The sequence below is a fragment of the Chenopodium album genome, chromosome 5, assembly GCF_948465745.1.
Source record: "Chenopodium album chromosome 5, dcCheAlbu1.1, whole genome shotgun sequence".
NCBI lineage: Eukaryota > Viridiplantae > Streptophyta > Magnoliopsida > Caryophyllales > Amaranthaceae > Chenopodium > Chenopodium album.
The window spans coordinates 53281338-53305737 of record NC_137838.1 but is presented as its reverse complement, the minus strand read 5'-3'; the positions used below and the strand labels follow the sequence as shown (position 1 = coordinate 53305737).

Genomic DNA, 24400 nt, shown 5'->3' with positions numbered 1-24400 from the left:
CATGCGCTTACTGTTCCATCATCTTGTGTGTCAATTGTTTCAACTCCAGTTTCTTCAATAATGTTCCTCACTGTTTTTCCTCCACTACCAATGATAAGATTAACCTTCTCTGGCCTCACCTATATTATATCAAAAACAAGATTATGACAATTATGTAACATAACTGACAAAACCAATGTACTCCCTCCGTCCCCGAAAGAATAACCCATTTGGCCTAATTTTAGTCCCAAAAAGAATGATCCATTAGCATTAAAATACCCACTAATTTGCAACAATATTTGTGCAAAATTAGCTTCCCCGTACAAAATTTTATTTCTCCATATACTTTTATTACTATCTCTCTCTACTTTTTTGCAAACCCCATATAAATTTATCTTTCCAATATTTTTATTTAACTTTATTAAAACCCGCGAAATCAACCCAAAAGGGTCGTTCTTTCGGGGACGGAGGGAGTAGAATGTAAGGGACTGCTTACTCTCATGACATGGATTAGTGGAGCATATCTAGAAAGCTGTTTTGATGGAGGTGGCAAGCATTTTGACATCTCAGCTGAAGAAAAAGACAAACTAGATCACAATCATAGCAAAGAAGCATTATATAACAAAAAAAGGTAACACAAAATATACTGGAGTTCTAATAAACAATGATAGCATCTGAAAATGGTCAAATTGCTCTGCATCCCGTTGAAACATTAAGAACGTTTTACAGATATCTAATTTGACATGAAAAAATAATAACTGCATTTGATGCTTTGCAATGCGGCTTAGATTTGATTTCCCAATAACTGAAAAATACAAAGCACAGCAACAGCAGTCTCATATACAACATTACATCTCAGCATTCTAAACAAATGTATACCTAGAATAACCTTCCGCCCATCTCTAGCCTGCAGAAGTGCCTGTTTCATAACAGGTAATGTTATGCCTCCAACCTGAAATTAGCAGAACAAAAGCTCATCCTTAGGAAATGTTTGGCACAGTATCTGACAAACTTTCAATTGAGGAAACAAACATGACAATTATTTGCTCTGCATATAGAATGAATATTTTTTCGCTGTATAGATGGAATGAATAAATGTTAACCTTAATGTCCATTTGGAATGCTGTAATGCAATCATCATTTCCTGCAACCTACAGCAACGAAATTAGTTCCAAAATAGCACATATGATGCATGCATCATAGTGTTACAAATTCTTGTAAAAAAAGATTACTTTCTGACTTCACCTTGAAGTCCATATCTCCAGAGGCATCTTCAGATCCAGTTATGTCTGATAAAATGAGGGGAGTTCCATCACCTCCAAATTCTTTTGTATCTAAAACCATGCCCATAGCAATCCCTGCGATTGGACACTTTACTGGAACCCCAGCGTCTTGTAGTGCCAAAGATCCGCCACAAACAGACGCCATGCTTCAAAAAGCAACATAAAATTTAAAAATACACTCAATACAGGTATCTAGTTGAACAGAAACCAAACCGCTGGGACATATAAAAGAATACTGATTAAATTATTATTTATATGCTCATGAACGCACTCTTTACTAACATACTACCATAACCTTGAAAAGAATATTCACCTTGAAGAACCATTGCTCTCAGTGATATTACTCTCAACACGTATTGTATATGGAAATTCACCATCTGAGGGTAGGATAGGTTCGAGAGCTCTCTCTGCAAGTGTTCCATGACCAATTTCTCTCCTACTAGGAGCTCCTACTCGTCCAGCTTCTCCAACACATGATGGGGGAAAAGAGTACTACAAAGAATACCATACAGCGCAAGATCAGTGACACTCCAGTACTGCATCCCTATATCAAACTCCAAAGGAAGTGAAGACAAATGACAGTTGAAGTTTGACTAGCTGCAATACATGTTACAAATAAGTGGTAATAATTAACAATGCACATAACATTTCCACGCCATAATATTGCTTGGAAATTTCTAATGGTTGCTTTTACCAGTGTACAACTAGATTTAGGTCTGTTCTATTTTCCTTATTCGACCCGAACTTATCTGAACTTATTAAACCCGATTGAACTTTTTAGAACTCATTAAACCTTACTCAAATTATTGGAACTTATTAGACTTTATTCAACTTATTGGGACTTATTAATATAGTATTTCTATAGCTATTACTATGGAGTTATTAAACCTGATAACTATTACTGTTACTATTACTATTACTATCACTATTACCATGAAGTTATTATACCTGATAACTATTACTATTACTATTACTATTACTATTACTATCACTATTACTGATTAGTGTTCAATTTGATGATGGCAACGATGTTTGATTGTTAAAGACTACTTATGTTTAAGGCTTCTTTTAATAAATGTTAGAGACTGCTTATGTTCAATAATTTTTTTTTTTTTTCAAGATTGTCATGAGACTCATGACTATGGACGTTAAAAACTCTTTTGAAAACTTAACTTCTTGACAAATGTTGACATTAGGTTCCTAGTCCCTATTTTTTCAATATTTGGCTTGTAGAATGGACGAATTGTTGGTCGAAAATTGCGTGAAGTAAATAGCCATGCATGAGCTAAGAAGGTTGTTTACAAGCATGGATTGAATACCATTGCACGTTGGAGGTGAACCTGATTCTCATTGGTACATAGGTTATTGAATTGTCACCCACAATTGCGCAAAGAGCAATTAAGGGTTGATAAGCACATAATCATCAATCTTGTGAACACTCATGGAAAACAACTATTCTCATATGGGAGGTTTGTGCTTGGTGCAGAGAGGCTGACATATGTTTATACATCCTATTATATCATGATGCAGTTGATCAACATCAACACTAAATATCAACTATTTGTAAGTATAATATAAGGGTATAGCAAGCATTGGTCACATTGTCAAAAGATATCGTTCGACCATATCTAAGTCTAAATGAAATTCCACCAAAAACTTCCGACAATGCTAAGTATTGGCCTTTTTTCAAGGTTATAATCTCTTCCATAGTATGTTGAATAATGTTGTAAGTTGAAAATTTTATTGTGCGCATAGGACTGTGTTGGTTCTTTAGATGGCACCCATATAAAGGCAGTTGTGGGAAACAAAGCTGGACAAGCATATACAGGGAGTAGTGGATTCAAAACATAGAATGTGTTAACTTCTTGCTCTTCTGATATGATTTTCACATATGTTTGTGTTGGATTCGGAGGAAGTGCACATGACACGATAGTTTTAATGCATTGTTTAGGTAAATCTAAATTGGGATTCCACCACCCACCTCCAGGTATTGAATGTTAGTTATGTTCATTTTCTATTCAAAGTTCATAATTAGAACATAACTTGAGTTTCTCCTATGCATGAATAAGAAAATATTATTTGGTTGACTCTGGATATCCAAATACTATAGAGTAGTTGAGTCCATATAAAGGTAAAGGTTTGAGAGTTCATACTCCAATCAACCAACAAACACGAAGTAAGAACATTTTTATTATTGACACTCCTCATTTATGTGGTATTGTTATAAGAATTTTTGGTGTGTTGAAAAATAGATGGAAACATTATGCAAAAGATGGATCTATTAAAAATAGATGGAAACATTATGCAAAAGATGGATCTATTAAAAATAGATGGAAACATTATGCAAAATAGATCCCTTGAAATACTAACTCATGCATCTAAAAAGTTCTAATAAAACTACTAGAAGTAATAAGGAATATATAATATTTACCTGAAGGTAAAATCTCTTTGATTCATCATCACCTTCTAGACTGTCTATTCTTTGTGCCATTTGTTTGTCACCGAGGGTCACAACTGCCAGAGCCTGCACAAAAGATCATTTTGTTGAAGTATAATCACAAAATTCTGATAATATGGACAGGGATTAAAGTAACAAATTCTACTAAATACATGTGGTACATGATGAAAGATAAGCAGCAGAACGAATATGCCACCTTTAAAATTCCGGATTTTTTACCATGTACCACTGAGTTTTAACTTAATTCACCATATACCACAAAAAACTTTCTAATTCACCATGTACCACTTAATTCCTGTCATTATCACAAAATGCCTTTTTTGGTAACTGCCGTTAGTTTGTCATTAGTCTGCCATTTGGGGTAATTTACTAATTCACCATATACTATTAAGTTAAAAGTTATTTCACCATATACTATTAATTTAAAAGTTATTTCACCATATACCCTAAGACCATGTTAGTTGTGTGTGTGTGTGTGTGTGTGTGTGTTTTTACAAGGAACCTACTGAACTCACAGAGTTTGTTAAAGGAGTTTTGGAGACAAGGAGTGATGAGGCTAAGTTCTGTCAGGTGGAAGTCGAGAGTTTGAAGTCAGGGGTGGCCATGTCAAGTTCCTTGTCACACTAGGGAATTTAACATGAGTTGTTGGTGTAGGAAATGGCAAGGATCAAGGATACCTTGCAAGCATGGTCTAAAAGTCATTTACACTCAAAGACTTGAACCTGTGGATTTTGTGCAGCATACTTCTTATAGTACAACCTTTGTGGATAATCCGAAAGGACATATTTCTCGGCATTACCCTAGCAACATTTGAATGTCTCACATACATCAAACTCATAGTACAACCTTTGTGGATTTTTTGCCAAATCAAAGCTCCTTATTACAAAATTCGTACCACAAGAGCAAGCTTTGTTTGGCACTCTTACATACGGAGAATTGTAAGATGATGATGATTATTTCAAGTGTGTGGACATCTTTGCAAATGCTTTTAGAAGTGTGAATTGCTACTTTAATCCCTCAAGTACTACGTTTATATACCTTTTTTTATATAAAAAAAAGTAGCTAACGGAATTTTTGGGTATATGGTGAAATTACTTTTAACTTAATAGTATATGATGAAATAAATTTTTACTTAATGGTATACGGTGAATTAGTAAATTACCCCAAATGGCAAACTAACGGCAGTTGCCAAAAAAGGTATTTTGTGGTAATGTAAAGAAATTGAGTGGTACATAGTGAATTAGAAAGTTTTTGGTGGTATATGGTGAATTAAGTTAAAACTCAGTGTTATATGGTGAAAAATCCGTTAAAATTCAGATTATCGTTTCAGACAATGAAATGATTGGTATATGTTCTAGACTACAAAAGCAATGGATGTGACAGAAGTATTATGATAAGTGAGAGCTTTATAAAATTATACGAAGTACATCTAAAGAAGACACAAAACCTACTAAACAAAGTACAAAGTAAGAAAGATCATGCAGCTGCAGCAGCAGATTACAAAGATCTAATGTCTTATGTCAAGGAAATTAAACTTTCACACTGAAACAAAAACGCTTAGTTGCTAGGAAAGACAACAGTAACAATCCTAAAAAATCCTGCAAATCAGAAGTGCACAACACTAAAGCCTATTAGTTGAATTTAGAGGAAGACTTTTCCCAAGAAACTCACAAATATTTACTAAGGCATTAAAATACTAGATATAATATTAGGGTGGTCAATTTCCTTTGTCATAGTAATAGTTGTATGCAAAACAATATAGAAATTATAGTAGTAACTTGAAGTTGGCATTAGTACTTTAAACAAAGATACTCATTTTCATAGTGTTCATACTCAAATGACACTGTCTCCCATTTTATAAAATATGGCTAAGCAATTAGGTACTTTTTTGTTACAGCTTTGGATATCTCCTTTGTTATAATAAAAAAGGATGCAAAGCCTCCAACAATTGGCATCTTAACAGTCTGTTGAAGATCAGTAAGGAACCTAGTTGACCAAAGAAATCCTTCCTTTTTTAAGACACATCCACAGATATATAACTCTATCTGAAACTTATAATGTCTTATTGCCCTTCTGCTAGTCAACTTACTAAAAATCCTTTTCAATTTTTCCTTCAGACTGTGACAGCAGAGCGCTACGCTTTGTTATACTGAGTTTCCGAAGACTAATATTCATCATACTGATCTCACTGAAAGGAAATTCTAGAACATTTGCCATATTCTCAAGAACTTTACTTCCTTAACAAGCACTCTTTCCTCTGCATCAATACACAAAACCTGATCTAATTCTCGTGCCTTACACCCCCTAATTCTGGCTAACTTAAATACATTGCTTACTCCTTTTGTATCCAACTGTTTGAAAAAGGCCCCACATGGCTTCTTTGCCATAATTTTTATTCCTTTGCCCAAATCAAAAGCATATACTATCCCCTCCCCCTAACAGTTTCAACATAAACCCCCAAACTCCTCTACACCACCCACACTACCCCATTGCTTGACCTCTACCACCAGCACCGCCATATATCCTATCACATCCCTCTCATCTCCACCAACCACCCAAAACCCCGTCGATTAACCACCTGCCCTCTCCACCACTACCCACCAACCAACTCCAATTTTTCCTCTTCTTTCTCGATAAAACCCCCAAATACCATCAGGCAAGCAAAACCTAAACCCATCAAACATCAACCACAACCACCAAGAGAGAGAGAAATCTTTCACATCTATTAGGATTTTTTACAACTGAATTTAATAACAAAAACATTAATTTTGTAATTTTCATGGTCGAATATAACCATAAAATCAGTGATTTTGCCATATGGTGGTGAAGGATAGCGACATTTCCAGCGTGCGAGCAATGGTGGTGTAGTTATGGCGGTTTTTTTGTTATGGCAGTGGTGCATATCCTGGAGATGATGGAAGAAGATGCAGAAGTGAGAGTTGGTGGTTGGAGTAGGGTTTGATTCCATCTTTTGTCTACCCAAACACACATGTATATTAAGGGATTTAAAATATCTTTCGTTACCTATCCTTTCTTAACTCCTTTCCCTTACTCATTTCCATCAAACGGCCCCTAAGTCTTTGTAAGCGATGACTTTGGCTTTCTTTTGATCTTGAATTTCAGCATATTACTTACATAGTACAGCTCTACTGTAACTTTGTGCTACCTTTTGGTACTGCCAAAATTTCTCATGTAGTGCCACTCATATGATGTACAACTGTTTCCCACATCTGGTTTACACAGCCTCCTCCCAATAATCTAATTGTCAGCATACTCATCACCTTGTTGTGGAATTGGAATGGCATCACCTTGTCATCTTTTAAGGTCCACCATTTTATTACTATAAACGTATGACAACTCTCTTTTTCATTAACCCTAAAATATCACATCTATAACAAAGGGTTAAAGTAAAACACTCATTCAAGAGTACCTTACAATCCCTGCAATTACACCTATTGCCTCTCTAAACATGATCAGTGTGTATTAAGTTCAAGACTTATTCAAGATTCAAAGTGAAAATCGAGAGTGACTTTGTGCATTAAACTATCGGTAATTAAAGCTATACTTCAAGAAAATATTATAGATAACTGTTTTCCAAAGATTTGTGAATTTCTAAATAATTCACTAAAGTAGGGGTTAGGATTGCATCAATGTATATGGTCCACATGAAACTATCAAAATCTATCAAGTGAGTAAAAATCACAGCATGCACAAAACCTTTCCATTACACTTGTCTTTGCTAGCTGTAGTAAAAGAACGCACATTCAAGTATTTAATGGGATGTCAAAATTTATCAACATGCAGCGATAGAATTTGAAAGCACATTCACTTTCAAAAATAACTAAGAATATGAAATGAATAGCCAATACTCCCTCCGTCCCCAAATGTTTGTCACTTTTGATGAAAATTCACGGGAATTAAGGTGGAGAATGTGAAGTAATGAAAGTACATGGGAAAGAGAAATTCTCAACCAATAAAGTAATAAAAGTGCATGGGAAAGAGAAATTTCAAATTAACGTACATGGGAAAGAGAAATAGAGAGATTCAAGAGTGTAAAATATTGAATTAGTCAAAAGTTGGCATATTTGGAAAAATTTCCCAGAATAATTCCACCTTTGGGGCGTCCGCCCAAAATAATCCCACTTTTGGTTTATTTTTAAATAATTCGACCTTCATACTCAATCCACTCATGATGGTCCCGAGTGAACAGTAATCGGTTGAAGAGGTAATTTTTTTTATTAAGATCAATTTACACGTGTCACAAGTTTATTTATCCAAAATTAAAAAAAAATATATTAAAAAAAAAAGTAAAATAAAAAATAAAAAAAATAAATAAATAAAAAAAAACACCAGCACCTAAGCCACACCACTTCAGCCGCCACCACCACCCAAATCCAGACCCGAAACAACCACCACCCAAAAAATGACCACGCCGATCGGGATCCCACCACAGCCAAGCCAATCCCAAAAACCCCTTCAAAAAATCGAAAACCCACCAAACCAGACGGGGAAGGGGCCAGGATCGGGACGGAAAGGGGTTTTCGAGGGTGGGGATGGCTTTATAGCTTGCCGGAGCTTTGCAAAACACTACCTGGGCTCTTGTGAGGGAGAGGGTTAGTGGTTTAGGGGAGGGGGGTCCGGTGTTGTCGCAGGTGCCATTGTTGGGGGTTGGGTAGCTTGAGCCGCGGGGCATGAGATCGGACTTAGGCAACAGGGACGGCACCTGGGTGGTTTCTAAATTTTAATTTTTTTTTTTTTTTTCTTTAAATTAAATTAGCCTTTTTAAAGAAAAAAAAAATAATTTTTTTGACCAATTACAAGTCGTCACGTGCTGGTAACATGTTATAACAAGTTATATGACCGGATAGGACCATTTTGAGCGGATTGGGTACAAAGGTTGGATTATATAAAAATAACCCAAAGGTGGGATCATTTTTAGCGGACGCCCCAAAGGTGGGATATTCCATGCAATTTTTCCCAATTTTTATGGCAAATGTTTGGGTAAAATAGGAAGAGAACTTAATAAGACCAAAAAAATGAGGGTATTAAAGTCTTTTTTATGTATCTTAATAATTTTGAAAATATGAAATGGACAAACGTGTAGGGGCACCCAAAATGGAAAAAGTGACGAACATTTAGGGACAGAGGGAGTAGCTTTTTCATTGAAAATAGAATTTCTTCACATGCATTTTAACAAAAAACTATTTATGTTGCTGCTAACTATAGCAATCTGAGATTACAATACATAGCATTAGTTTCTGCTTGAAAAATGTTTTTTTAACAAGCCTCATAAAAAAGCATTTGTATAGCCCCCTTTGAACTACTCTAGTTAAGGTTGTAATATCTGTCAGCATATTAACATGCTCGATCAATGCTAAGGGCCAAAATCCATATTGAGATGTAATTGTTGTGGACATATCTCTAAAGTATGGAGGTTTCTACTTGAAACTTATGGCCAAAATATAGGAGTAGCTAACTTCGTCTAAAGAACAAATAAATGAACATACTTAGAAGCAAGTTGATGTTTTATCCAATATTACGGAAATGAAGTTTTTCATACAAATTAACAAACCTCATATTTGTATTTGCCACATTAATGTGTTCAGAGTGTACATACATTAAAGGGAAACTAGTGAAATGTAACACCCAATTAAAACGAATGATGCATTTGAACAATCAAGCAAACCTGTGTCTCTCCTCGCGTGAAAAGAGCACTTCCATGAGCTCTAGGAAGCAACCCACATCTAGAATTGATAGGACGTATCTCTTCAGAAGTTCTCCCATCACTTCTTCGTCCTCCCTGTATAATAAAGAGTATTAAACAACTGACATCCATCTCATTCAGACAGGCTAAACAAATTAACACAGTTCATTGCTCTACTTGAAGAGGAAAAAAAAAATAAACATGAAAGCTAAATTGGTGTATCTCATTTTGAGTAGAATATGTATGCATCAATAGCTAGATTGGAGTATATAGAGATAGAAGAACCCTGTACACAAAATCATGGGGTTGTTTTGCTCAAGACTAAGGAAAGTTATCAAGAAAGAAAAACAGGAAAGGGAATAAAACCCCCTCCCTCCCAGCACCTCCTTTATTTCCTAAATTTCTAAATACAATACTACTTCTATTTGCCAATGCATAAGTAAGGCAATAAATTTTCCTAATGGATTGCTCACTATTGAGAAATGTGACGGTGGGATCCCCGCATTAACCTTTTTCATTCTATGAAATTATGATAGCTTAAAGTTATCTAACCAATGCGGAAACAAGAACATGTGTACAAGAACTATAACTTCTTTTAAGAGAGCTTCAATTATTTCTGCAGTAACAAATTGCTCAAAAACTCAGCACTCTCACCAAACTTATCATCAAATCAAGCAGAATTAGGACAAACATGAACAACCTATCGTTAACAGTGACAAAACAAAGAATGCTAAATCCCTAGAGGTTTACCTCAACAATACGTTTTCGCAGGTATTTTGATGTAGTTTCTTTAAAAACCAGCTTCACATCTACCTCAGAGAACAACTGCCAAAAAAATACTATTATTAATTATGTTCCATACTTTATGAGACAAAAAAATAGAGTGAGTTGCACCAAGCAAAAAGCATGAAGAGACTCAGCATAAGTACTAAAAATAACATTTTCTATTATGATACATACTTTATGTGACACATATATAGAGTGAATTGCGTCAAATAAAAAGCACTAACAGACTCAGTATATCTATATGGAATTATGAAAATTGTCACAGTTCATTGCGAATAAAAAAACCCAGACTCGGGTATTTCATCAATCATAAAGCGATGCTCCCTATCCTGCCCTCTCTCCTCAGACCACGAAGTTAAATGTTTAGCCTTTTTTTTAGCAGTTTGGAATATTTTTACATATTTTATAGCAAATTGATGCTGATGCTGAAGTTCTAACAATTTGAAAATGATTGATATATCTCCAAAAATACAATCTAGAAAATCATAAGCAAATCTATGAAATTTGGCACAGCCAATAGTGAATTAATTTTGGCAATAATGCCCACACTGGACACGTATCTTTATATAATCCTGTTGATGAATTCTCCCTTGATCTCCTTTTACATGATATTTTTGGCTACCTAACTGAAAATGGAAAACAATATCCACGCGCTGGTTTTACAATCTAAAAGGCTAGATAACTGATTCCAATCAAAGCAGCTTCTACACAGGAAGTTGCCAACAAACTTTGGTATCACAAGGGAAAGATTGCAAGAGAGTTTTAAAACAGCTTCAATCAGAATCATGCACCATGCATCGTTTCATTTACAACGCCCTTTTGAGAACTGAAGTTATAGAATTCAGTGAAAGCTGCTCTATTATGTAACACAATTGTATTATGATGATTAGATTGCTGTTTAGTAAATATTTCATCTAATATTTGTATTTAAATCACGTCACAACAAGCTATAGGCAGTAAGGTTACTGCATGAGCCATCACAATCCGTTATCAAAGCATTTCATGTAATGGTATTAAAATTACTTAAGAGAAAATTACTGACTCATTATAGACACTTATGATTTTTAGGACCTCACATCTCCTCATACAGAATAGATAACACAAAAATTGTTACAAGGGAAGTAGGAATGTTCAAAGTGTATAAATTCCAGATAATATGTGAAACAAAGGCATCAAAATCAATTTATTAAATATTGACAATCCACATTGTGACATCTGACATCATTGAGTAACACTAACAACATATTTATAAAATCCAAAAACCATTACAACAATCATAAAATTTTTGCAACAGCAACTGTAATCCTAAGAACTTGCATCTTTACAGGATTTATAAAGACAGATCCAAAGTTACAACTAGTAATTACAGACATAAATAATGGTCCCCTAAACCCTTCTCCACCCTGCTGGCCCAACCCCCAGGAATAGAAACTATATGCATGCAGTATTCCACCCTGTAGACATCAAGAGCAACCTCGCACTTGTATGGAAAAAAGGCTTACATCAAACATAGTAAACAGGCTTCAAACCTAAGACAGTTTTAAGTGAGAAAGCTAGATCTACCGGGCATATAGCAATACAACGTGGCTTATAACATAACTTGTAATTAATAGCAAGAAGTCATAGATTTGACTTGCATATACTTTTCCATCTATAAAGGTCCAAAATGACACCAGCTAACTCAGATAACCATGAGCAAATTTCCAGCTATAATTGAATAGTATTGCTGAGAATTGAAAAGAGAGATCAAACAGATAAGAACAAAAGCATAACTTGGCGACGACAGAAACATGCCAATTTGTGCTGCCATAATGCAGTCTGTCATGTTTTCTATATCTACAATTTCAGAACTAAAAGCAGAAAATGATCGTTGAAAATTTCAACCTAAGCTTTAATGGTTATTCATATTACTATAACCATTACCAAGAAAACCCTCGAATTCAGGACCCACAATTGCATCGATGTCAGCAGAGAACGAGCAAACAACTAGACACCTAGATGCGTTGAGATTCATAAACCAAAGAGAATGTCAATGACTCAAACGATGAAAAGAGTGAAGTCTTTACCAAGGGAGTGGAAACTCTTGGAGATGGCTTTATATGAACATCACCTTCATCAACTTCACCATCAACAACCACTTCCTCATCTTCCTCCTCATCCACGTACAAATCTGGCAGAGTTTCAGCAGTTACAGAAGCCCCAATCTTTCCAACATAGCCCCTCTGAGTAAGAATATCTACAACTTTCTCTTCCAACAACACAAGGGCCTTCCTTCTGGGTAATTTTTTCTTTATTTGCAGAGCATGTACCAATTCATCTCCAGCAATTTCCTTCCAAGGGGAAATAAAAGACAAAATAGAGGAAAGCTCAGTTATGCATTGTGCTGATTCATTTCTTGCGCATAAACAAAATTAATCAAAAACTAATACTAGCAAAACAGATGTCCTTTTAACATCAACTTAATAATGAATCAGCATAAAGACGAAGACAAAGGAATGATTGACACATAAATATTTAATAATTAAATGGACAAAGTATTCACATCCAATGTTACAAGGTACACGATTCGATTCGAAACGTGGTACGGAAACGGATACGCGACACGCTACCCGCGATGAATCCGGTACGATTGGGTACGAAATAAATAAAATAATAAAATATATGGGTGATTTTTATTAATAAGATATTGATTTGGAAAATAATATAAAATGTAGTTGTATCTTAGGAATTTATGTGGGTTGGTTAAGAAAATAGAATACATAATATATATAATATAAAGCCCAAAGATTTAAGCCCATTTGGAATATAACCCTAGCCGCCACCCTATGTAGTACAAATAAATAAATAATAAATACTCCAATAAAAACAACATTATAAACTTATTGGCTTAATAGTACTACTGGAGAAAGGAGAGAGGAGAGAGGAGAGAGGAGAGAGAAAAAACTACTCCTAATTCCTAAGATATATAAAACCAGAAGAGAGAGAAAATGCATTGGAAATATCGCAAAAAACCATTGAACCCATTCAGTCGCCTAGTTGCTACCAGTCGCCTAGTTGCTTCCAGAGACGCCTCCTTCAGCGATCCAGGTCGTGAACCCTAGCGACTCAAGTCGCGTTTGTTCCGCGTTCCGATACGCGCGACTTAGTTCGCGGTTCGTGGCTACGTACCGCGAACCTTGTAACGCTGTTCACATCAGACTACCCCACTACCCAATTTGCTAGAGCAACAGAAGAAAATTAATCCTAGTTATAATAATCCATTTGTCCCAAAATAATATTGACACTTATCAGGGCTCATAGTTTTACGATATAAGATGTTTGGTTATAAGTTTATAACTACGATATATGGACACAGGTGCAAGTATTTTCTATGGTTGCGGATATCAGGCATGGTAATTAAAATTTACTGACAAGGGGACATCATCCTAAATGTGGACCCGGGAACGTGGATACCATAGTTAAACTACTCGTAATATTGTCTTCAACTTATAACAAAGATAACCTCGTTTTTAATTTTTTATCAACATCAATTTCTACTTAGTTATTAAAGAGAGTATACATATATGTATATGCATCCCTCCCAATCCCCACAATGTAAAACTACCAAAAGCAGTAAAAGAGAAAAAGAGTAATATACAGCTAAATACATGACTAACTTTAGTGATATATAGTTCATGTGAGATATTGTTAGAATCATCTCAATGTGTATTTTCATAATAACAACTTTTGACTATATTTACTTATTGATAATTACGCATAGTAATTGTTGAACTTGATTGTTGACAAACGTGATAACTTTTAAAAAGTTTAAGCAAACTCTTATGAATAGTGTTAGAATCATCTCACGAATGATTCTAACACTATTCATAAGAGTTTACGCATAGTAATTGTTGAACTTGATTGTTGGCAAACGTGATACCTTTTAAAAAGTTTAAGCAAACTCTTATCACGTTTGCCAACAATCAAGTTCAACAATTACTATGCGTAAACTCTTATGAATAGTGTTAGAATCATCTCACGAATGATTCTAACACTATTCATAAGAGTTTATATATCACTAAAGTTAGTCAACCCCTAAAAATGTTTATTTACTTATTTGCCCTGATTAATGTTAGATGCCTCTTTTTTGAACTGTTGAGAATTGTGTGCGGATATTTATACCCTTGGAAATATTTGTTTACAAAATTTCCCTCACAAATGTTGCCAACAACTAAATTTGTGATATAAGGCCAAATCGAAAGAGCTCCCCCGACATAGCTAGCTATGGCGCGTGAATAACATGCGTTAGCTACCCTAGTCAACTAAAAAAGAAGAGAGGAAGTAACTGTTAACAGCATCTTGGATGGATAAGAAAGGAAATTGCAAATGGTATTCTGGGGTAAAGAATATAACTACGGGATGAAAATAACAATTAAAGCCTTCATATATCAAAAGAATTCTTGGGTTGCTCCTCCATAAACTTGTCTAATACCTTCCTCCATGAAGTGCATTAGCCACATTAGTGACTGTCTTTAGTGCAACACTATACATTTTCAAATCAAATGCATAATAAACTTTTTTATAAATAAATAAATAAATAAATAAATAATTTAAATTTAAAAAAAATCAAATTAAAATAAACATGGATGAAAACTTCAACTCATATACCTCAACATGCTTGTACAGTTCTGGAGGTGGCAATTTTATAGCATCAAGCATTTTAGGTTTCCCACACCTTTCAACCAGAGCATTTATTTCCTTGCATATAGCCCGCACTGCTTCCTGAAATGACATTTTTCTCACTTATAAAGCTGATGACTAAAAAAACATGCATGTAAAATACAGAATGTAAAGATCAATAAATATAAAATAAAATTTGGGGAAGAACTAAATCTTTTCATAATGACTGTACCCATAGTCAAGTAAGTCACACTGTGTGAGAATTGAATTCTCACACAACACCATTTTGGTACAAAATCACATATTTTGGTACAAAAATCAATTTTGGTACCAAAATATTTGTTACAAATACCACATATTGGTACAAAAATTTGGTGCAAAAAAATTAATTTTGGTACAAGTGAATTGTTGGTACTATGTGAAACATAGAAACCTAACATAGTGTGGCGCTAAGACTACCCCCACCCAAAGTCTGGCAGCAAAGACCTAAACCATTATGAATATACCACAAAAGGAATGGAATTCAATACCCATTATTTGGATTTCAATATGCATAACAGTTGGTATTCAATATGAACAATGACAATATGTGTTTCAATATGAATATTATGAACACCTAGGCCTGATAGTATTCAATACATGTATGTAATGTATGTATGAATTTCGGCTTGACCAGTGTAATGATTCATATTGAAATTCATATAAAGGGTATTGAATTCCATTCCTTCGGTGGTATAGTATCCATGTTTTTGGCCAAATACTATAGTATCCAAAAGACATAGAATCTTCGCACAAACTATTGCATTGATCAGGAATAGAAGTATCCGTAACTAAAGGAAAAAAACAATAAGTATTTTATTATGTCACGATGCAGTTGCAAGAATGGCAAGACCATCTAAAGATATTGAACACAGTTGTTGAAATCATAGCAGGACCTATAAGGAGTGAAAAGAAAAACAATATCCAGTAATGAAAAAAAACCAGACTTCACAGGGAAATTAACCAAGACACCTTAAGCAAGCTAAATTATACGAAGTAGCATATATCACCTGTCCAACTTCTACAGCTTCCAGCACCTTTTCTTCTGGGAGAAAATTGCAATAACCCTGCAAAAGATTCATTCCGCTTAAGGGTCTATAAAAGACAGCAGTAATTCGAATTGTACAGTGAGTCAGTGACTGATGCGATGAATACAAACCTCTATCATTAGGATAGCACTATCTGTGCCTGCTACTACCAAATCCAACTCTGAATCTTCTATCTCATTAGTTGTAGGGTTTACAATATACTTCCCACCAACAAGACCAACACGTACTCCAGCAATTGTCTTTGTATGTGGTAATTCTGACAGAGCTCTGCATATTTAAGATCAGAAACAGTTTACATACTGTACATTACATCCATCAGACAATTTATGAACACTTAACGTATCAGAGTTCTTATAAACATACACTGCTATTCCAGCTGCTGTGACCGCCAAAGCATCAGGAGGATGCAACCCATCATAACTCAAAACCTTGGCACAAGATATATCATCTCAATAAGAAAACATTCTATCGATATGTAATGGAAGAAATTCAACAAGAATTCAACAATACAAAATGGTTCTCTTGATTCATTAGAAATTGAGCAAATAAGCACAAAAAGAAGAGCACAAGTCTACTTACTTACTATACACGGAAACATAAGCCTTTAATCTAAAAGAGATATATTGATATGGAATATATATAAATTCATCTTTGTCCTTGATGCATCATTTTTCATAGATTATTTAAGGAAGGAGGGACTTCAATATTAATATCAGTGATATTCTATCTCAAAGTTTTGTAATATTGATACAAAGAGTCTCAATAGACGTGCATGTGTTAAATTCTTAAAATTCTCAATGAAGGAAAGATATTATTGAGAGGAAAAGTTCGAGAGACACTTCTGGGATAAAGATGATGATTGCAGTGTACCAAACAAAAACTATAGATAGAAGCACAAACAGAACTATCAAAGAATTCTTACCCAAGATAAGACCTGAGTTTCATGGTAGAAGCCCTTAACCATAGTAGGACGCAAAGGCCTATCAATCAGTCTACAAACTAGAACCTGCAAGCAAAGTCATTCAATTCTAAGATATTCAAGATGCAAAAGTACCCGACATTAACATATAGATGCCCTTAGTATTGAGTTATCCTCATCATGAAAATTCATAAAACCTAAGGGTGCCATTAGAATTAATGTATTATGCTATCATGTACGGTATTAGGTAATAAATCTTGGCTGGATCACTACATCACGACTGCACTTTAATGGATTTGTGTTTACCGTGACCAAAATTTTAGGCCACAACTGCTGCAAACCAACTGCATTACCAATGAAGAATATTGTAACACATCTACTTGTAAGACATATCCTGGATACCGCTATCACAGCATCATCCAAGATACAGATCAGAGTTCGTTTTTCCTTTAAAACTTGCATCTTAGATCTATGCTCCTTGTATGTCTATGAATGGACCCGTGATGCGTATTTTAAGTTTTCTCTGTCAGATGCACAGCATGGTTGGAAAATTATTTTCTCAACATACAATTTTTTCCATCAAAAGTCCTTGTATGCCTTTCTCATTTTTTGTATATCACTCTACAAAACAATTTCTCTTTATTCTAAAAAACAATGCAACTCATAGCAAAGAAACTGAATAACTTACCGACTGCAGAACAGTGTTTTGACAAAAGTAAAATAAAAATATAATCATTTTAAATGAAAGAATTTAACAGAGCCCACCAAATAAATAAATACTCCCTCCATATATTATTACTTGCTCCATTTCCGTATTTTACAATGGAAATGGGGTTGGTTGAAAAAAAATGAGTATAATTGGGGAGGAGAGAGAATATGAAAAATATTAAAAGATGATATTATGGGACCACTAATGGGGAGAAAAATAGTAAAATATTATTACAAGTTTCGAAAACAGAAAATGGAGCAAGTAACAAAATATGGCCGCAAAAGGAAAATGGAACAAGTAATAAAATATGGAGGGAGTAATGTAATAATAACAAAGGCGAAGCTCTAAAACATGTCGAGTTAAATAAATAAATAATAAAAAAAAAAAGATTCAAGAACCAATCACAGAATCAAAATCAAGCAATGCAATTACACGAAAAGATAATAGAAGAAAACAAAAACAAATTACCTATCATCATCAACTAATGCTAGAGTCTGGAATGAAAGTGTGAACCGTGATTAATTTAGAAATATCCTATCAACGTAACACTACTTAATACTTTTGAGTCATGTTATGGAGAATTTTGAACATACAAACTGAAAGTACACAATGTATGCAACACCAATCTTAGCACAAAGAACACAGTAACATAAAAATTGGGAAAAAAAAATTTAATAAATAGAGAAGATTAATGGTACAATGATTAATACAAGTAGAACTTTTCCTTACAAGATTTCTATGACATCTCAAAAAGGGACAATACGGGAGGAGGACTAGGTGTCTTCAGAAAGTAACATATAGATATGTATCCTTGTTTTAGCATGTAATGTGAGAAAAAACACCTCAAATTTTTGATACCAGTCGTAAATCGAAATCTATCTTCGTATCACCAATCAAAAGTGTCCAGCGGTTAACATAAAAAAAATGGAATAAATTCCAATAGGTTTTGATTCAAAAACTAATCATCTGCTAACTCATCAACTAAGACATTCATTCAATAGTCACTGATGAACCTTCATCAGCATTATATGGCATGAAGATGGCCATGGATGTGGACTAAAATGAACTTATATAACACAAAAAGTTTCTTATCAATCAAATAGCAGAGCTAAATACCTCATGATCCTTCGGTCTCCCTTCACGTTTGAAAAAACCGCCACTGCATTTGAAATTTTAATGCCAGAGGAGACAAGGTGTGTCAGATTTTCTTTTTAATATTTTGGCCCGGAACAGAGTTAAAATGTCATTCCAAGAAGGATTATACCACTTTAGCGCACACATAAAGCAGTAATCGACTAAGTTGACATGAATAATATCAGGACCTTTTGAAGGAAATTGTCAAAAGAATCAGGACCTGGACCAGGATACAATCCTGGACCGATTAATTTCGGAGAATTTTTTCTTTTTTTTTGAAGGAAATTTCATAGACTTAAAAGACTGTAAATAGAGTTTTTTTGCAATTTTTCCAAGGGACAATCCGGCAATGATGTGAGACAGGGGAAAATTATATTCCTAGTACAAACCAAAGTACTTTCATACGTGTCACCTTTGATTATTATACTGAGGGATAGATATTACCTTGTACGACCAGCCGCTGAAAACCGCTCTTGATAATTTACAGAAAGGGGGAAAAAATCAGATGGCTCACTAGGTATATCAGCCATACAAACAGTAGTGTAGACAATCTGCAGGAAGAAACAGAAAGAAAGTAATAGTAAATCAGCCTAAACCGATAAGAAATCAAATATACACAGTAAACAAGACTACACATCAGTAAAAGTTCAGTATCCAGAAAGCATGAGCATTATTAATCAACGGGCTACAACAAGCAATGGTAAAGTTTTGAACTTACCGTTTCGCCATCTGTCACGGTAACAGCACCACTAGCTTGTCTCCCAATATGACCTGTTTCGACCAAGATCTGTTAAACATCCAACAAAACTTTCAGATTGATTTCTATGGGACAGACAACCTCTACAGTATAACTAAATCTTGTAACAGAATCATATTGTTTGGTAGCTGAGGGATTTTTCCGTTTTCTAGGTGTTTCAAAATCTTGCTTATACATCAATGCACAATCTTTTACCATCATCTGAAGCAGTTGTATCCATCTGATACTTACTAAAAGCTCCACATCAAAATAGATGAATAAATCTGTGTGGATGATAAAATTTTGACTATACTGTTGTTAAGAAAAGCTGGGAATTCTCAATAATAAGAAATCAGCAGCCCAAATATCTTATATATTGCTTAATCCTCCACCACAATGGACAGTCAGCAATGAGAAATTTATATGATTGTGTTTGTAACAGTTGATTATCATGGCATTGATACATTTGCTCTAAACACTGTGTTGCAATTTCTCTTAATTTTGCCAAATACCCTTTGTTTCGCTCACCCTCTTCCCATATTCTTTCTCCTTTCCCCATCCTGATCCTATCTTAATGCCAACATGATTCCAGTTTATTGCCACAGTTTAGCAGGGGGCATTACTGTTGGTGTCAAAGAAAAGATCCTGCAGCTAGTCTTACTCAGTTCACTAGCCCCTGAACTTATAATTTCCCAACAGAACAAAAATTTATTCAGAGAAAATCAACAGTCAGATGTCGAACTACATGGCTGTAAGCCTGTAAGCCTACAGCACAAGATCAATCTGGAAAAACTTTAGAGACCTTAAGAGGGTTCATAAAAGGTATTTCAAGATCAACAAATCAAGTCAATCCAGAATCCAGATACTTAATGACGGTTAATTCAATACTCCCTCCGTTTTTTAAAGTACCCCATTTCCCAAAAGCAGCTGTTTTTTTAAGTGCCCCATTTCTAAATTTAGAAACCCTACTCACATTATATATTATTTCTCTCACTTCCTTTTGACCCCACTATCATTTTATAATATTTCTCCCTCTCACATTATACCTAGTGGTCCCCCATTCATATTTCTCTTTCTTACTTTTCCAAATTTCTTATTACTAACCATACCCCACTTATATATAACTTTTTGCCTAAAACTCCCCGCACATCACAATAGGGCACTTAAAAAGAAGGCAGTGGAAAAAGTAGGAAACAAAGCCAACTTCCTATTCCCATCTTTCTTTGTCCTTGGACCCCTTCTTCTGTCAAGATGTTAAAATACGGTGAATAAGAAAGAACACTGGATTGAAGACAGGAACATTGAAGCTTAGATATAATTTTTTATATGCTTCAGCTTAGTGTGTGGAGGGGGGGTGTATCTTCAATGAAACTGGCAATTAACTTGATTAGAATATAGTATTTTCCAAGTCTTTGAAGTGATCAGGAAGAAATATGACTCAAAGTTATGTGATTATTGAACCTGATAGTATTGAGGACTGAGGAGACAGATATGCTCATAGCAGGGGATAGATAAAGGGCAAGCAATGGAAAAAGTTGTATAAAAAGTGAGATACATTTCTAAAAACTAGAAGAGCTTAACGAATTTAATTCGCATCACATATACTGCACTCAAACTTAAAAATGTTCCATTTCAATGATTGCATGGAACCAAAGGGTCAAGAGCTTTAATTGGGCTAATCAAGGTGATTTCAATTAGGAAAAAGAGGTGGCATACTGAAGAGCTGAAAGATGCACAACAGCCTAACTTACACCAAAATAAATATTAAATTTAATTAGCTGCACCTCACTTCAGTGAGGCGTGTGCTATAGGTCTGCGCTTTGATCCTAGGCTCTAGGATTCCTATTGCCTAGTGCATATTGAGCTTTTATAAACATTAAATCATACCCAGATTTATTCCCAACATTTAAACAAACACACCTACAAGAGCAAACTTGCTATGCTCAGATAAGAAATAACAATGTCCCTTGCAGCTAATGCAGTTCTGGTGTTCCAGCCCCAACAGTCTTACAGAACTCATTTGAAGCCTTCCAACCAAACAAGAACCCCCAACCAGAACAGCACAAGCAACCACAAAAACTTTATCCCGACACTTTCAGAATTCAAGGGAACCCCCCATATTGAACGCTACAATTGCAATGAGAAATATTTCCCTACCACTTAATGCACTGTCAATCTTTGACTAGTATGACTACTATGGAGGCAGAGTTGAGGTGTTAATAGGATATGAGACAGAAGCAGGAACAACAAGATGCATTTAACTGTAGGTATAAATCTGAAAAAGTTTATCTGTATGCCTGTAGTGGCTTTTATAGTTAACATGAGCAAGTAAGAATGAATTTCTTAAGATTTTGCTTGATAGTGGGCGAATATATAACTCATAGTCCCATAGAAGCAAAAGAGGCTGGTTTTGCACTTAAGGATAGTAGAAATCTACCATTGCACTCAAAGAAACTTGTTAGTTCACAGAAGGATAGCAAAACACATTAATCAACATCAAAATTAGCCCAATTCTTCTAAAGAAGTTTTTATAAGGTGGGGCACAGTGGTTAGACATACGAGGCTTCACTAGTCTGGTAACAAAGAGTACACATTGGATCAGCCCTTAATGCAATGTGCAATAAACATCCGCTCCTCTAAATAAGAAAGAGCACACCCCACCCCCACCACCCCCCACCCCCCGAAATATTAATGAGCTAATTTTTAATCAGTCCATTATATTTTAAAATCTACTTGCTAGCCACTATGAGTTAGGGAAACACCACTTAGGTTAATCAATGTTCCACAACAGTGCAGTAGCTCACGAACAGCAACATTGCTTCCCTCACAAGAATATGTTATGTTATTTTTTTCTTTACGACATTTACATGCTGAGGATATGCTGGATATAATGAAAGAGCGCCAGCTATTTGCTAAGGAAAATACATGCGTATTTGGCCAATCCCTCAATAATGACTACGCTAGTAGAATTCCTTGGTAACTTCTATTTTAGGTATTCCCACTTGTAGGTTATTTAGATGGTTCTATTTCGGAAACCTGCACCCTTACTGTGCGTACTCGCTCATAAGTACGCCGACATGCACAGCACAATCAAGCCAGGTGCAATGGTTTTCCAAAGAATTGATCCATGGGTCATTTCGTTGGTCAACAACAGCAAGATCCAGCAGGGAAATGCCACGACTGAACTTAATCCCAAAAGGATTGGGTTGGTCAACTGCAACTAATCTCCTCAACAATAATTGATCCAAAACTTATAATTAATTTGTTTATAAAAATGATTTTTCTACTCATTTGAGTATATTAACATCATTAAAACAATCAATTGTCGATAACTTCCATTAGGAAGAGGCACCTAAAATAAAACAAGCAAATGTGGGCAATAATTGGAATTCAAAATACCAAAATAAAACAAGCAAATGTGGGCAATAATTGGAATTCAAAATAATAATCAAAATTTTCACAGCAATTGCAAAGAAGCTTCTCTCCCACTCCTTATTAATCACACAAACAATTCCAATAATTTATAACACAAAACCAATTAAACAGCACAAACCAACTACACATAAACACACTAAAAACCAAATAAATTTAAAATTAATAAAATTAAAATCGAAAAAACTAAAATTAAAAAAAACCAAATACAATTGAATGTTAGAGACTTACATGTCTATCACCAAATGGGATTTTAACAGAGTAAGGTTGAAGGGAATCATGGGTATACTTGTCAGAAACATGGGTTTCAGACATAGCTCTAAAATTGAAGTTTTTGCCATGGAAATATCTTGGAAGAAGATGGTGTAAAGAAGGAAAAGCCTTGAAAGTTTTAAAACGAGACAAAGCAGAAGTAGATAGTAGAAGCTTGCAGTTCTTTGAATGTGAAGATGGAAGTGTAGAAGAATGTGGGCAAGAATGAGTTAAGGAAGATAATGAATTTGCTAACATTTTTGAATTGTGAGATTGTTTGAAACTACAAAAGAGAGTGGAGATGAAACTGCAGAGTGACCCTTTGTTTGCCTTATCTGTTCGTTCATTTCAATTCAAAGTACACCAACAGAGGTAGAGGCAAGCAAATGACGGGCAGGACATGGGTCGGGTCGGGTCGGATCGGATCGAGCCGATCCAGTGTTTACATAACCTTTTACTTATTTGAATCCATCTCTGCTGAAATCTGCTTTGCTCTGCTATGCTCTGCTTCAATATGCTCTGTTCTGCCCTGCCCTGCCCTGCCCTGCCCTGCAATGCAATGCTCTACTCTACTTAAAATTAATACTTAATATTGAATTATTATAATAATAATTAATATTTAATAATAATAATAAATAATTAATACTTAATAAGAATAATAATAAATTATTAATTATTAATTATTAATATTTAATAATAATAATAATAATTAATTATTAATGATAATAATATTAATAATAATAATAATTAATATTTAATAATAATAGTAATAATAATAGTAATTGTACTAATAGTAATAATAATACTTATAACTAATAATATTAATTATAATAACAATAATTGATTTTTATAATAACAATTAATATTAAGATAATAACTAATATTTAAAGATAATACTAATTATTAATTTTCAATAATAATAATAATAATAATAATAATTAATATTTAATAATAATAATAATAATAATAATTAATATTTAACTTTAAAAATTTAATGATTATAATAATAATGCGATATTAGTAGTAGTAGTAGTAGTAGTAGTAGCAGCAGCAATAATAATAATAATAATAATAATAATAATAATAATAATAATAATAATAATAATAATAATAATAATAATAATAATAATAATAATAATAATAATAATAATAGTCTTTCCACCTAACATTGCTCGACCTTCGCGTGGTGTTAAGTTGCTTGGTGGTCCTGCTAGTTCTGATTCTGGTTTTAGTAGTGAGCTTGTGATGCATAGGGTGACCA

At 34.4% G+C, this 24400-nt stretch overlaps 1 protein-coding gene across 6 annotated transcripts in view; it reads right to left on the bottom strand.

Annotated features, from left to right (window-relative positions):
* Positions 1–23462, bottom strand: part of LOC145632109 (putative polyribonucleotide nucleotidyltransferase 1, chloroplastic) — a 29063-nt gene extending 5601 nt beyond the window's left edge. For all 6 annotated transcript variants that reach the window (XM_081684397.1, XM_081684399.1, XM_081684402.1 and 3 more), the window contains exons 1-19: positions 23119–23462; positions 19438–19506; positions 19164–19270; positions 18702–18744; positions 16880–16963; positions 16321–16385; positions 16068–16224; positions 15919–15975; positions 14858–14971; positions 12277–12540; positions 10175–10249; positions 9407–9520; positions 3694–3786; positions 1576–1754; positions 1225–1408; positions 1083–1130; positions 859–931; positions 476–549; positions 12–119 (exon numbers count right to left, since the gene is read on the bottom strand). In XM_081684397.1, coding sequence (XP_081540523.1) covers positions 12–119; positions 476–549; positions 859–931; positions 1083–1130; positions 1225–1408; positions 1576–1754; positions 3694–3786; positions 9407–9520; positions 10175–10249; positions 12277–12540; positions 14858–14971; positions 15919–15975; positions 16068–16224; positions 16321–16385; positions 16880–16963; positions 18702–18744; positions 19164–19270; positions 19438–19506; positions 23119–23397 — 2187 coding nt within the window. In that variant the 5' untranslated portion in view covers positions 23398–23462. The remainder of the gene's footprint in view (positions 1–11; positions 120–475; positions 550–858; positions 932–1082; positions 1131–1224; positions 1409–1575; positions 1755–3693; positions 3787–9406; positions 9521–10174; positions 10250–12276; positions 12541–14857; positions 14972–15918; positions 15976–16067; positions 16225–16320; positions 16386–16879; positions 16964–18701; positions 18745–19163; positions 19271–19437; positions 19507–23118) is intronic.
* Positions 23463–24400: the final 938 nt, after the last annotated feature.